This window comes from Eleginops maclovinus, chromosome 5, assembly GCF_036324505.1.
Source record: "Eleginops maclovinus isolate JMC-PN-2008 ecotype Puerto Natales chromosome 5, JC_Emac_rtc_rv5, whole genome shotgun sequence".
Taxonomy (NCBI): Eukaryota; Metazoa; Chordata; class Actinopteri; order Perciformes; family Eleginopidae; genus Eleginops; species Eleginops maclovinus.
In genome coordinates, this window is record NC_086353.1 from 8,356,390 (window position 1) to 8,371,724 (window position 15,335).

The 15,335-nt window shown below is 42.0% G+C and overlaps 1 protein-coding gene across 1 annotated transcript in view; it reads right to left on the minus strand.

Moving 5' to 3' along the window:
• The window catches only part of LOC134865207 (voltage-dependent T-type calcium channel subunit alpha-1I-like), a 44,561-nt gene extending 38,062 nt beyond the window's left edge, over positions 1-6,499 (minus strand). Inside the window, exon 1 of the mRNA XM_063884670.1 lies at positions 6,255-6,499. Within this exon, the coding sequence (XP_063740740.1) occupies positions 6,255-6,499 (245 nt within the window). The remainder of the gene's footprint in view (positions 1-6,254) is intronic.
• Between the last annotated feature and the right edge of the window lie 8,836 nt (positions 6,500-15,335).

Consider the following 15,335-nt stretch of genomic DNA (forward strand, 5'->3'; position numbering starts at 1 on the left):
TATAGGCCTTATTCCTGCAGGACTCTTTAGGTAATAGCTGCTGGGTCAATGTTTGAGTTAAGAGCTGAGATTCGATGAATGGAATTAAAGATCGGGCGTCAACGTAAAGGCAAATAACATGAAGGGTTTAAATAAGTTGTTGTGCTAACGCAAGCTGCCAGAACAGCGTCAGTGCTAATTCTACAAGTCTCTAGACTCTACCTGAGTGATAAATATCATCCATCCAAGATATTGAGAAGCACTGCAAAACCTCAGACTGTATATTTAAATTGTAAAATGTGTCATTCTGAATTCCCCCTTTGAAATGCAGCGCCTGGTAAGACCATAGAATATTATTCACATCATTTTCATTCTCATCAAGCCACGCGGTGACCCCTTGTGCTCTGTGCTATGTGCTATGTGGAATCATTTGCATTCATTATGTGTCTCCGTTCACTTATTCAGGTTTTCCCTTTGGTTTGACACCCAGCTGTATCTAACCAATGGTCTGTAGAAACCCAGCGGAGGCCCTAAAGAAAATAAACACGAGCCATATCTTTCTGGCTGACAAACATTGTACGATCTTGCAAAATATCTGTAAGCGCGTATACATGTTTGCACTTAACAGCTTCAATCAAATGTGCAAGCACAGAACTGAAAGTGGCAATCTAAAAAACACCTTTGAAGAGTGGAAAATTGCTATAATAGGCTAAAAAAGTATCAACTTTAATTTACAGACGCTGACAGGACATGTGGACATGTTTAGTACTCACAACTACAAAAGAAAGACAGCTACCAAGAAATACATTAGAAGTCTGTTTGAGTGTAAACTTGCATATATGGCGGGTGTTAGTGCATCTTGGTTTCCTTCGTGCTGTCAAACTAGAAGTAGGAGCACGGCTCAGAAGTGGTAAGCAGAGGGGTTTAAAGAGGAAAATAGTCTAAAGAAGAAAGTTGAAGGAATGATTGTGTTGCCTTCATGCGAACACAGCCGCACACACTTAAAAGCTGCTGAATGGATGACAGCAGCGTATTTAAGAGCCAAGGACATGTTCATAATAAAGCCTTGAAGCATGCACATGGCGCATACACATAGGAAACACACGCGCTCACACATAGAGTCCCTTTCCCGGACACTTTGCTCTCAAGAGGGCAGAAAAATTAATGAGAGTACAATCCTTTATCACCCTTGAGACATAGAGAGAGAGAGGGGGAGAGAGCGAGAGGGAGAGGGTAATCCAGTGTCCTCCCTTCGCTCTGGTTGCCATGGGAACCCCCATCTCACCGTGGGAACTGACTTCTGAGTTTCACAATCCGCTTGCATCCTGTCTGGACTGGAACACAACATAATTAATACGCTCTCAAAACACAAACACACACACACGCAAAAAGGAAAATGATGTCCTTTAGCGCAGCTCCATCCTTTATTTCCTCAACGCTGAGGAGGCTCGTTTTAATCCTGTTCCATCTATATAAGTTACCCTGAGTGTCCATAAAACACATGCTCTCACACACATGCAGAGTAAAAAACAAGGGCCAGGGCAGGGTCAAGGTGTGAGTGATGGATGCGATGGGAGTTTTTCCACAGTTGGCCCATCATTCAACATCAGTGATGAAACGCGGAGGAAATGTCCTCTCCTCTGTCCCTCTCTTTCAGTCTCTTCATTGCTCTTCCTTTATCTACTCTCACACTCAACCTTTCCCTCTATCATTTCTCATTTTTCTCTACAGCCCTTTACCCCTCTCTTTGGCCCAATTATTTTTCTCTTTGCTCTGCTCCTTCTGCCCTCTGTCTATCCCTCTTCATTCATATACTGTGGTATAATTTCCCATCTTCGTTGCGTATTATTTTTTGTGTTTCTTTAGCCTCTCATGCTCATACACTACCTTTTCTCTACGAACCGCCAGCCCTCCCTTTTCTTTTTCTAAACATCTTCACATATGCCTGCCCTTGGGAAGAGCTTATACACTCCCTGTTAGAAACCTGAGTCTCAGCCAACAGATAAACTACAACTACACTTAATAATTAACATCATCAGAGAGATGGAGAGGCAGGAGAACGGACAGGGTGAGAAATAGATATGTAGATACAGTAAGGGAGAAGTGGAGGAGAGTGAAAGAGAGGGCAAGAAACAAGGGAAATTAGAGATGAGACGAAGAAAAATGGCTTCATGCCTGAGTTAAAAAAAAGCTCAGTGCACTGAAAGAGGTTAGGACTCTGACCATTAGAGCTTAAAGTGTAAACAATTGAAAATGTTACATGGCCCCCATGCATTATACTGTCTCCCTAATTGTCTCATCTTCTTGTTCTTCCTCCCTCGCCAAGATATACCACCTTATCCTTGTCTCCCGTGCTCTTCCCCTCTTGTACTCCCCTCGAGTGCCAACACAGGTAATAAAGGTCAGGCAGACATTATAAATCAAATCAGATAACATCACCCAGATCTTTCTGGCATCATCCTCCACCTTTGGCTGAGGATACACATGCTAAGGCCAGCGTGAGGGAACATTTTCATCTGCAATGTTCATTATCTTAAAAGGATCATCCATAGGGACACACAGGCCATCTGGATACACGCACAATATATGGCCATGTTTTTCAGCTTGAGGAGGTTTTAGATTAAATGTTGTGCTACTGCCTCACAAGGCACACTTTATTAAACAATAGATGTTGCCATTTTTATAGCTCTATGTAAGTACAAACCATCAAGAATAACTTCAGCATGGCTCTTTTTTCTCTCTTTTTACCAGTCCTTGAATTCATTAGTGTAACTTATCCAGTCGCCTTTTTTGAAAAGCTCTGCAGAGAATGAGGAGCAAACCCTATTTATTAAAGGCTTATTTACATTTACTCACTGCAAACCCTAATAGATTGTTGTAAAATGTAAATTAATTACAAACATTTATCATTGCAGAACAGCTGGATTTTTACCAATAAAGACACCTGTCGCTCTTATTGGTTACCCCCCTCAAAGAAGGTGCATGATTAACACTAATACATCATCTTTGAGTTAGGAAGTCAGCTTGGACTGATATTTCCTGAAGACTATTGAACTGAATACCATACACTCTATAGTCAGAGGATGAATCCTAATCACTTTGGTGATCCTTTGACATTTCTCTGGCACCACAACAAAGTTCAGAAGGTGATTTGTTGTTCAGCATGGAGACATTGGAAGAAAACAGAGTTTTCGTAGACAATTCATGCTAACAGGGTGAGCAAGTCATAAACATACTGTATGATTGTTTTGTATTTTATATGTGAAGTATTTCTTCAAAAGCTACCTAGGAAAATAAATGCATTCAAGAAGAGGGTTAGGGTGAGGAGGCTCCATACCAGCCAAATTATTTTCTGAGGTAAATTATTTAATAAAGTTACAATCCTTTAAAGTCTGACCAAACTATGAAGTGGTTTTGAACTTAAAAGCATGTGGTTTGGATGGAAATCCTCACATGTGAGCCACTCTGTATGAATGAGCAACCTGCTCACGATTTTCCCAATGCGCTTTGCTGCGTAGACCCCCGCTTGCACTCTGATATCCACACACACAGACTTGATTAAATGTAACCCAGTTAAACTCGTAGTCTGTCGTGTGTGTGTGTGTGTGTGTGAGTGTGTGTGTGTGTGTGTGTGTATGTGTGTATGCGTGCGTGTGTGTGTGTGAGTGAGAAAGACAGAGAGTGTTGGAGTGTGTGAAATGAAGATGGTCCAAGTCAAGTTACTGGCAAGTTGTCAAGTCCTCTGACTCCACCCCCTTACAGTGTGACTGCTAGTAACCATGGAAACACTTGCACGAATCATGCTAATTGGCTGAAATGCTTCTGACAGCTCACCCTACTTTGAGTAAGACCTCTTCCTATCCATCGTTTCCTCCCTATCTACCCCCCCCCCCCTTTACACGCACCCACAAACACACACACACAGACACACACACACACACACATGGACACACACACCTCAACCCAATTAAGAGTCAGTTTAGGAAAAGGAAAAGAGGGAGATAAATAGGAGGGCAGGGGATTGATACTGAGTAAGGAGGGATAAGAGAAAAACAGATGGAGCGCAGAAGAAGAAAGGCAGGTGGAGAAGGGCACTTGTAAAGGAGTGACAGATACAGCTTTTCTCATCTTTAAACAAAAGGAAACGCTCTGAATGTTTCATGCATTGCTGAATAAGTTATGTCCTGTGTGTGTACGTGCATGTGCGTGATGCATGTGTGTGTGTGTGTGTGTGTGTGTGTGTGTGTGTGTGTGTGTGTGTGTGTGTGTGTGTGTGTGTGTGTGTGTGTGTGTGTGTGCGTGTGTCAACTTGCTCACGCACCTCCCCACGTGTGTGTGCATGTTTCCATGTGTGTCATATGTTACATGGAAACGCTCAGCACTTCACAAAGTGGGCACCTTGTTCCACTCTCAGAGTGATTCTCCTCCCGAAGAAACAGGAAATTACACAAATCAATGTAGCTTTGAAAGAGTACAAGAGACTATTATATAATAGCAAAATCCAATCTTTTTTTGCTCCAATCAAAGTGTTAGATGTGCTATAGGGTGTAGAGATGTACAGTATTTTGTAAACATGGCACAAAGGACGATGGCTGTGTTTTCAAAAAGGGAGGAAATGGAAGGACACGAGAAGGGAAATGAATTTGTAATTTGTACTGAGTGCAAAGAAAAAAGGCAGAGAGGAAAGAGGGGTCACCTCAGGAAAAATTTGACTTACAGCTCCTGGGGACTGCCCCCTCCCAGTGCGCTCACATTAATGTCCCTGTCGAACAACGTCCACCCACATTACTTCCCCCGCAGATCACTCACAGTTACACACAAAGTATAGAAACATATCAAATAAACATGAAATGGGACACATGCCAGTAGCCATGCTGTATGGAAATGGACAGATTGATAGACACCAAACACACAAAAACAAACAAACGCTGTAATCAGAAGTAACCCTGCTGTCGGGGCAGAGCTACGCTGTTGCCAAGCAACCAGGTGATTCCTCTAAAGAGCCTCTCCATGGGAGATTCCCTCGTTTGTGTGAGGGCATTCACACGCCTGTGTGTGTGTGTGTGTGTGTGTGTGTGTGTGTGTGTGTGTGTGTGTGTGTGTGTGTGTGTGTGTGTGTGTGTGTGTGTGTGTGTGTGTGTGTGTGTGTGTGTGTGTGTGTGTGTCCACTAAGTTGTGCTGACACAGTTAGTGTACAACGCGCCCATGGTAACAGCCCAGCAGGGTACAGAGGGGTTTTGTTTATGGCATTTGTAGTTTTTTTTTTCTTACTCTTTTTCCTCTTGGTGTACATTTTATTTATTCAGCAATTATGAATTCATATTTTATGGAGTACACAGAGTGCTGACGTTGACAAATATGGATGTGCACACCAGACAAGCACACAGTCACACACGCACGCAGAGGAACACACACACACAGTCACACACACACAGTCATAAGCAGTGGAAAATGTTCAATTTGGAGAGGCTTGACAAATCCCTGAGGTGTTGCTGACGTTTATGCATGCTTCGGAGTATTCATAGCTACTCACACACACAGCAATACAGCGCTGATAACACACTCACACCTTCACGTCATCAGCAGATGTGGATAGAGGTTGAGACGGAGAGTGAGAGACAGGGAGGGGAATAGGAGGCGAGATGATGAAGGCAAAAGCAGAGCGAGGTTTTGGAGGTGATGCGAGTTCTTACTCTGTTGTGACTCCTTCTGCTGTATTAACGGAGGCCGGTAACAATGCCACTGACAGGCGACTGTAACCCTGGAGATTCATTAGGGCTTGTCACTATGGAAACCTCCAATCATGGAAAGATGTTACCCATCTTTTCCTACAGCTAATGGGTCCAAGGAAATACCTGAGGTCTTCCATCATATACACTCACTAACACACACACACACACACACACACACACACACACACACACACACACACACACACACACACACACACACAAACTTTCTCTCTCTCTCTTTCTTTCACACACACACACACACACACACACACACACACACACACACACACACACACACACACACACACACACACACACACACACACACACACACACACACACACACAGACCTGCACAATTCAGACCTTCTTCCTGTCTCTCTTGTGTTTAAAAGTAAAGTAAACAGCACTGGGTGCCTTGTAGGTACAACAGCTTTGAGATAGGACAGAGCCGAAACACAAATAGACAACGTGTCTCTCACGTTATAAACAGAGTCCCAAACTGACACACACACATGTTGGCAGTGCTTTAGGAGAAGGATATGGGTGGCAGACAGCTCGGAGGCACCAGGAGCGAGGTGGGCTGGTTTGGGTGAGAGCCAAAAGAACCACTGGTGCAAGAGTGGGGTACGGCAGCTCCTCTTTTTCTTCCTCCTCCTCTTCTTCCTCTTCCCTCTCATCTCCCTCAACTGACACATGCACCTTCTCCCCCTCCTCCTCCTCATCCCCCTCCTCCTGCGTTGGTCCTCTTTGCTGCTCATGCAGGTCTGGGTCCTGGGTGCCCGTCATGGCCGTGCTGTGAACAGCCTGAACCTGAAAGAAGGCGCAGGGGCAAACGGCAAACTGCTCAGGACACGACAACATATTGATGCATCATGTGTGTGTTACCGTGTGACTGTGTGTGTTGCTGTTTTTGCCTTGTGGCTGGCAATGCAGCTACTCAAAATAAACTCGAACTGCGCTCACTGTCAAGCCTGCCATCCTGTCCACGAGACCCTTTACCCTCTAGCGAAGCAGCAGCATTAAAAAAAAGATCCTTCTCTGTGTTTTTTATGAAACAATAGGCGACCTTCAGGACAAGGCTCACAGCCAGCAAGCAGACCTGTGCAGGAAACATAAATCTACTAAAAACCTGAACTGTATTTATGAACAGACTCAAGCTAAAGGTGCAAACACAGAAAGTGTAAACAACAGGAAGCACTTAAACCCCTTCATTATAATCCTACAGTTGTACAATTCAGTGATGACAACTGGCCATTACTGCTGATGCTTTTAATCCAGACAGGCTTTAAGCAATCTGGACATTCAGAGAGAGAGAGAGAGAGAGAGAGAGAGAGAGAGAGAGAGAGAGAGAGAGAGAGAGAGAGAGAGAGAGAGAGAGTAGCTTAGACTGCTATTTCATATTGCAATAAACAGAATAAAGTGTTTTTTCGTTTGCAATCAATTCCCACTCATGATGATTGGTGTAACATATCTGTTGGAGTTATATTTTCTACTTAATTTGTAAAAGTTCATCATGTAGAAAATTTCAAGTTGTATGATATCTCAGTTTAAATTAACAGTGTGATCACAAGAGCAGATTCACTTATTGGCTGTACATTTGTAATTTCTTTCATTTCTTCACATTTACTGCTTTAATGGGCTGTATGCAGGGGACTTAGCATGTGACACAGTCCACATTGTCTCGAGTGCACAGCAAACACTCTTCCCTCTGGTCCACCGTGTGCTCATCGCATTGCTTATTGATCCTCAGCGTTTCTGACAATGTATTCCAAAGCTACCAATTTGTTATTAAATTTGAGGAAGAGTCTGATTATTTGGAAAACAAAAATAAAGAAAGATGAGGATAATAGAAGAGTTGGCCAATGATGTGTCATTGCAAGCATGTACATATATATAACAATACTCTGCCTACAGTGTGACAGGACAAGAGGCAGGCTGGCACACAAGTTCACAGCGTGGAGAGGAGTGTGTGTGTGTGTGTGTGTGTGTGTGTGTGTGTGTGTGTGTGTGTGTGTGTGTGTGTGTGTGTGTGCATTTGATGAAAATAATGAGATTGAATCAGCCAGCATCTTTCTTTCTTGTATGTTTTCATTATGGGCACACCACCTGGATTGTGCGAGGTGTCCAGGGCCGAACAGTTTAGGCTTTTTGTTTTGATTCAATAGTAGCTGATGGGCGGACATCAATCAATCATTGTAAAAAAGAAATGCCTTCTTCTGTAAAACCTGCTGATGAATCCTTTCAAAACTCTTTAAAAACTCATTATTAACCTCCCTTGCTGACAGCCAAGCCATGCATGTAGAAATTACATCATCCTTCCAAATATCAGTTACCTGAACAAAATACATTTCTAAGACCTCTGAAACACATTAAGTTTTTATCCCTCATCACAAATTCATAAATTGCCTCCAATCTTTACCATGAATGCACAACGGTGGCGAGCACAATAAAAGCAGAGCAGAAGAAAAAACAAATATCCAGAAATTCAAACATTTCCTTTTCACTGTAAGTGTTATACATTGGTATTCATCCTTCTGAAGGCCAACAAATGTCATATCAACGTCTTCCATGAGGATACAGCATTTCCAAACATTAATCTGGTTTAGAAAGCTAAAAAAAAAAAAAAACTGTTATCAATCCTGTGATTAATTGCAGAATTATATAAACCCAAACATCTCAAAATGAGTCTTACAATTGTTGAGATAATGTATGATGTGAATATATAGGCCTACAATAAAGTATTGTAAGGTCACTCACAGTACCATACTTTATAACTGCCTTTGAAAATATTATTTGAATACTTCCTTTTTTTGAGGAAGACACCGCCATTGACAGAGAGCGTCATAGGTTCTGGACATTTTCTTTTGTGCCACGGACACGCACCAAGCGAAGTGAACGGGACAGGAGAGCAAATTTAAAAAAGTATATTATAGCAAAAATCCCAAAACTTTGTCTGCAGTCCTTACCGGGGAGCAGCGTCCATCCACCGGTGTCATTCACTCCGGGTCCGCCGTGCGCCCTGAAATCCCGGAGCCCTGGTGCTCCATCTGAGAGCAGCCCGCTGGTCCTCTGCCTCCTCCCCCCTGCCGATATCCAAACTCAGTCCGTCAGTCGGGGGATCAAAAAGAGGAAAAATAGAGAGGAATGTGGCGCAGAAGTTTTAATGACCGGGAAAAGTAAAGTTCAATGTAACAAGGCGACTCCCCGTGCGTCTGCGTCCCCACAGCCGCCGGACGCGCTCTGCGGTGTTCAGGTACTGGAGTTCAGGCGCACCGGGAGAGGCAGAGCCCGCGTCAAGCCAGCCGGGGAGAGGCGGTGCGGTGATCCTCGGCTTTTACCTTCAAAATAAGACCGGGTAGTCCCGGAAGCGACTCCATACGATAAAATGCTGTCTTGAAAGAAAGTGGTATATTCGTAACATATCGGACTTGAATGAACTTTTAGGCACGTATGCCTGATTGCAATACAACAGGGGAGTTAGCATTTGCAAAGCCTAAAGTCTGCAAGAAAACCAATAATGTTATGCTGTTGAGTAGCATGGCATTCATTGGGTTTTTAGCTTGTAATTTGATGGTAGTAAACATGGTCACTTGTAAATAATAAGAACATTAATATAAATACAAAAATGTCTCGTTCCAAAAAAGCATTAGCATTCCTTTTTGTTTCCTCAAAAATGTGTCCTTTTTAATATTTGTTTTATTTTGAAAGATTTGGCTGGAGAGCTATGTTCTTAATACCGTATAACTTGACACTGACAGAGCAAGTCAGAGCATGTGACTGTTCCCTCTCCTCCGCCTCACAGTGCACCCCATCCCAATATCCCCCTGTCTGTCTCCATCTCACCAGCCAACGACCCCGGACAATGTGTGTGGGTGTTGAGGGAGGGGGGTGGATCCGAGGGTGCTGCTGTCATAAAAGAATGATGCTTCTAGTAACCCCCAGCAGGTAACTCCATTCACCAGATTCTAAGGTGTTGCAGAGCTCCAACAACTTGGTGATATATATATTTTGCTATTTCAAGTTTTAGAGAAAAAAAAATGTGATGGAAGAATAATCATTTAGTAAGGTAAAGTATAGCAATACCATGATGTTAAAATACTCCATGACAAAGTTACTGTGTTCACATTTTGTTGAAGTAAAATTGCAAAGGTTGTTATGAGCAAATTAGAAATATTATTCCAAATGTTTATTTACACATTTTTCATTTTCAGGTTAATATATGTATGTTGTGCTTCTAAAGTGACATGTTTACATGCTTCAGTGTTCAAAAAGGTCTTTTTTTTCTCATACTTCCTGTGCTGCAGAACCTCTGTCTGAAACAAGTGCTCAGTCTGCTCTGATTGATTCGCTGGTCGGCTCTGTCGTGATTGGTCAAACACTTAGAGATGTCCGCCCCTTATCCTATCACGTACCATCTAGCGCTGGTCAATAGAAGTGCAAGTGTAACACAGTGATGTCACTATTTGAAGAGGAAAACAAAGGAGTCCAATAGAGGCGTGTCAGGCAGGTGGGGGGGGGGGGGGTGTGTGGCAGAAAACTTTGGAACGTGAGCCTTTGCAGACCATTGACATGCACAAAAACCTATACAAGACACAACAGGAAGAAAGAAAAAAAAAAACCTAAACCATAAAAGGGCCTCTTCTTCTCATGACATACTTACTGTGCACAAATGTCCACTTACACTCAAGAACAAACTGTGATTATATATTAAATGGACAAATGTCAAGGTTACTATGAAATAAGTTGCCCTGAAATCATTTGCTCTGAGCAAGTGATATTTTGTATATGTATGCACTGCCTAAGCTGGGTCCAACTAATATTTTCTTTTGTCATTAGGCCTAAAATCCTCTTATGATTATTGCTTGTGTTTTCTTTTTTGGGTTACCTCAAAATTATGCACTATACTTAAATACATGTATTTAGTTATTGTCCCCCATTGCTTCCAAGTATTCTCCATAATTTAGCTTTACTGGATTCATATCCATAGCATAAATATGCTTGTTATGAAGTCTCCTCAGTTAACAGACTAAAGTAGTATACAGTTTGTGAGTCTGAGTGAAAATGGCAGAATAGGCATATTTAACGTCCTTAAATAGAAATGAAACTCAACTACAGCTCATTTTTCCGGGGGCTACATCCAATTCCCTGAGGCTCCCTGGCAATCCCTGGATCCCACTTTTGGAACTAATATTAGAACTACAGTGTGCAGTAGGTCTAAGCTAACAGCTTACAGGGAACACTTGTCTTAAACACTCTCTATCTATTTTTTTAATTTCCACATATGGCCTCCAAAAAATGTTCTGGGGGTGTTTGTTTGAGGTTTACACTCCATTAGACAGAAAACAAGGGTCCCACAGCAGAAGTTCTGAAGGGCTATAATGCTCTATACATGTTAGAAAACAAATATGGATGTGTTAAAAATAGAAAGACAACTTTTCTATTCTTAGGCTCAATCAGCCGTGGCTGTAATAATGCAAATCTTTAAGCTGACAGGTCCCATGTCATCTTTTATTTATCATAGTAACATGATATACAAGCTTTTGTTTACTTTTATTAGGAATGTGAGCTTATCAGCCTGCTATTGTAAATGTTGGCATGTTAGCATGTTAACTTGATAACATTAAGCATGTAAGTGTAACATGCTAAGCATTAAGTGGTTAGCATGTTCACTTTGGTATGTCAAATATTTTCAAAATCAGTCAAACCATTTGGTGTCCACATGGGACTGCTTTTTTTTATACAATTTTCTAATATGTTATTTACCAAAACATTTAACTGATTAATACAAAAAAGTAACAAGGAGATGATTAGATAACAAAGGTAATTGGTAGTGGCCGCCCTACTTTGTAAAGCAACTGTTGCACAACAGTACCCCTTTAGGATAAATAGAGATATCTAATGTTATTTAATCCCTAGTGAACACGTGGAAATTGTAATGACCGTAAGGCTTTTGATATAAAGTCAGGAGATCACCTAAATCAACATGATTGCAGAATGTCTTCACCACACTGTGGAGAACGTTTCCTCTGACCCAATGTGTAGGATTCTCAGACCCACGGATTTACCACAAACTAAGATTAGATCTTCACTCAGAGGAGAGAAACACCGTGCTATACCCAATCAACGCCCACAGCAGACAACACTCCTTAAGCTATCATAACTGTTACAGCAGCATGAATCAAACATTAAGTATTGCAACAACACATTTAAAGATAACCAACACACATCAAACAAACACTCAATGAGACTTCTACTGCTAACATCTTCCTCTCCCCAAGAAGGACACTGATGAGCATTGTAGGAATCCTGTGTGTGTGTGTGTGTGTGTGTGTGTGTGTGTGTGTGTGTGTGTGTGTGTGTGTGTGTGTGTGTGTGTGTGTGTGTGTGTGTGTGTGTGTGTGTGTGTGTGTGTGTGTGTGTGTGTGTGTGTGTAAAATAATCGGTTGTTATTGGTTCTCTGTGGCTGTGTATCCACTCCCACTCCCCTTCGTTTTCCCTCTCCTTCCAGCTCATCTCATCCTCCTCACACTTACTGTCGTGTAACTCATGCAAGACTCTTTCCGCTCCACAGGATCATTCATTTTTTACTTCGGCTCCATCACTGTGGTGTGTTCAAATGATCGTTTACATTAGTCAGTGAAATACACACACATCACCACACGCAAACATATACACACACACACACACACACACACACACACACACACACACACACACACACACACGCACACACACACGCACACGCGCACACACACACACACACGGGCTGAAATACATTCCCTCTGCTATCGGTTGAGGATGGGTATCTAGGCCAAACATTATTATCAGTGAGCGGTAGGCGCCCCTTGGGTGTGTTTCCATGGTGACCATCACATAACATTATATACGGGGAAGTGTTTTTATTCCATGGCATTGTCACACACACACACACACACACACACACACACACTGTCCGTGGGAATTCGATTAGGGATCAATAATCCTGATCAATCACTGAAATCGCCATGACAACTTCCTGAGGGCACATCCTGATACAGAGCGCGATGGCACACACAGTGTACATGTGCACAAACACACACAGCACTGTGACACTGATCACTGTTTGACCTGCTAACAGTCATGGTGTATGAAGAGGTTAAAAGAACATGCACACACACACAAACACACACAAACACACACAAACACACACACACACACACACACACACGTCATGGTCAGTGGTGTCGATGTCAGCTTATTTAAGTTTCAGTTTTCACAGCAGGGGTATGAAGAAGACAACAGTACTTGTCTGTCTCTGTACCTCTGTGTCTTTACCTAAATATAAACAATTTGCAGTTTATCTTAACGCTACAGCCCATAAATTACAGTGTAAAATATTTAATTCATAAAGGTATCAATCAACAACTTATGAAGGGAGCACAGCAAATACGGGTCAAACATTTGCATTCAGGAGGAACCTTGAAATAAATTAAAATTGAAAGTGCCTGGCACATATGAAAGTAGAAAAGTGCACTCAGTAGTGCAGATCTCCACCAGATGTGTTCATCTCTCCTCCCAAACAAAGAAAAGTTCAATCTTACTTGATTGTCACTCCACAGTCAAGATTGCAGAGAAGATAACTTAAGATAACCTTATTTTGGTGGATCATAAATTATTGGGTATGGAATTAATGTGCAGACGCTGCAGTTAAAAATGAGAGGTCAGAGGTCTTTGAGCAAACAGTCATAAATGAGCACAAAATTATTAGGTAGATGGGTCAGGTAGAGTGCCAAATTAACTGCGGGGAGACAGACGGCTACAGAAACACACACACACACACACACACACACACACACACACACACACACACACGACCAAGCACATTATCTCCCCACAGGCTAAGCACCGCAGAAATAATAATCACAGGATACATACCAGGGATCAACAGGAGGTATAGAAAGAACAGGTTGATAGCGCTTACGTACATTATGAGGCAGACGTAATGGTATATATAGAATTTTTAAAACAGGCCTATTTGTAAAAAAAAACCTTCACTATAACATGTTTTTACATAAGATGCTAAAAAACTACACTCTTCTTGGGTGTCATGTGGTGTTTTGGAATGGCAATAATGGTCTTTGGGCACACAGTGACTTTTTGTTGTGCCCATATAAAGGTCTCAACAATTAGGGAGACCTTTTTTGCTTTCAGTTCTCAGTAAAGTACACCACAGTCCGCATTCTTTCATTTTTAATTGAATAATATATGATTGTGCACAAACGCATTATCTTTAGATCTGTACATCTCACTTAAATATGGGGTTATGAATCGTTGTGTAGGGAACATGCATTAGTGACAAGTAGCTCCATCACTGGGTAATTCATCACTATGTGGGCTGCTTAGATATTTTGCTGTATAATTTAGAAAAACAACTGGAGGGATTCTGCCATGCATGAACAAAATTCACTCTCCCTTTTTATCATTTTACAAAAACGTAACAGACAATACATTGGCGCATTCCACATCCCACACTCTCTTCTTTCTCTCAGCTTTTTCTGTGTCGTGTTTGCAAAGCATAAATGCACAGTGGTCCTTACAAATGCATGGGCAGCCAAGCACACACAGCCAGCATCTTGCTCAGACATTACATTTATGACAGCATAAGAGAGAGTTAGGTTGTGAGCCAGTCAGCGGAGAAGCATCTTTTCTGACAATCGGCAGAAGTGAAGTTGCTTAGCAACCTTTGGCCTTGATGACAGGAAACAATGTCATGCTATAAGGCAAAAACACAAGCAGCAGCCACACAAACACACAGGCCGATAAAACAGATGCACACACAAATGCAGACACACACACACTCAACAACGTGTTGAGATGATTATCTGGGCAGGGGTTAAAACAAATAAAATATTAATCTCCTCTAATGGTCCCACTGATCTGAGTCCATTAAGGATGACCTTAAATATATAATCACACACACTTGCGCGCACACACACACATATGACACGAAAATGAGAATGTGCTCTTATGTACAGCTGATTATGAGGAAATACATCTTCTGCACTCAGTCAGTGATCCCACACGCCATCTCTCTGACTGGACACACACACACACACACACACACACACACACACACACACACACACACACACACACACACACACACACACACACACACACACACACACACACACACACACACACACACTTTTAACGTGCACTAACACAAACATAATGAACCTTATTGCTGTGTGCTCTGAGAGAAAGCATCATGTGTGGTTGTATTTTGGAGCTGAAAGATTTGTATTGTTAATCTGTTTCCCTGTCATGTGAAAAGCTTCAGGACTCACAGCTCCACACAGTGTTCAAACTGTCTCACTGCACTCCTCTCCTTATGGGACGTTTACTTTAATTATTAATGTTCGCAAAGGAATGGGCTGCCAGAGACCATGAAACTCACCATTGTGTTTGAGGAACTGCTTTTGAGGACATACTTCATCCTCTCTGGAAAATCGGGTTATTTCCAAATATATCTGATTCTCCATGATCTGCAGTACATCTTTGTTCTTGTATTGCCTATATTAAGAAACTCCATGAATCAGCCTTACATAATAACATTTATGAAGGCTGGTTCAAAACATTT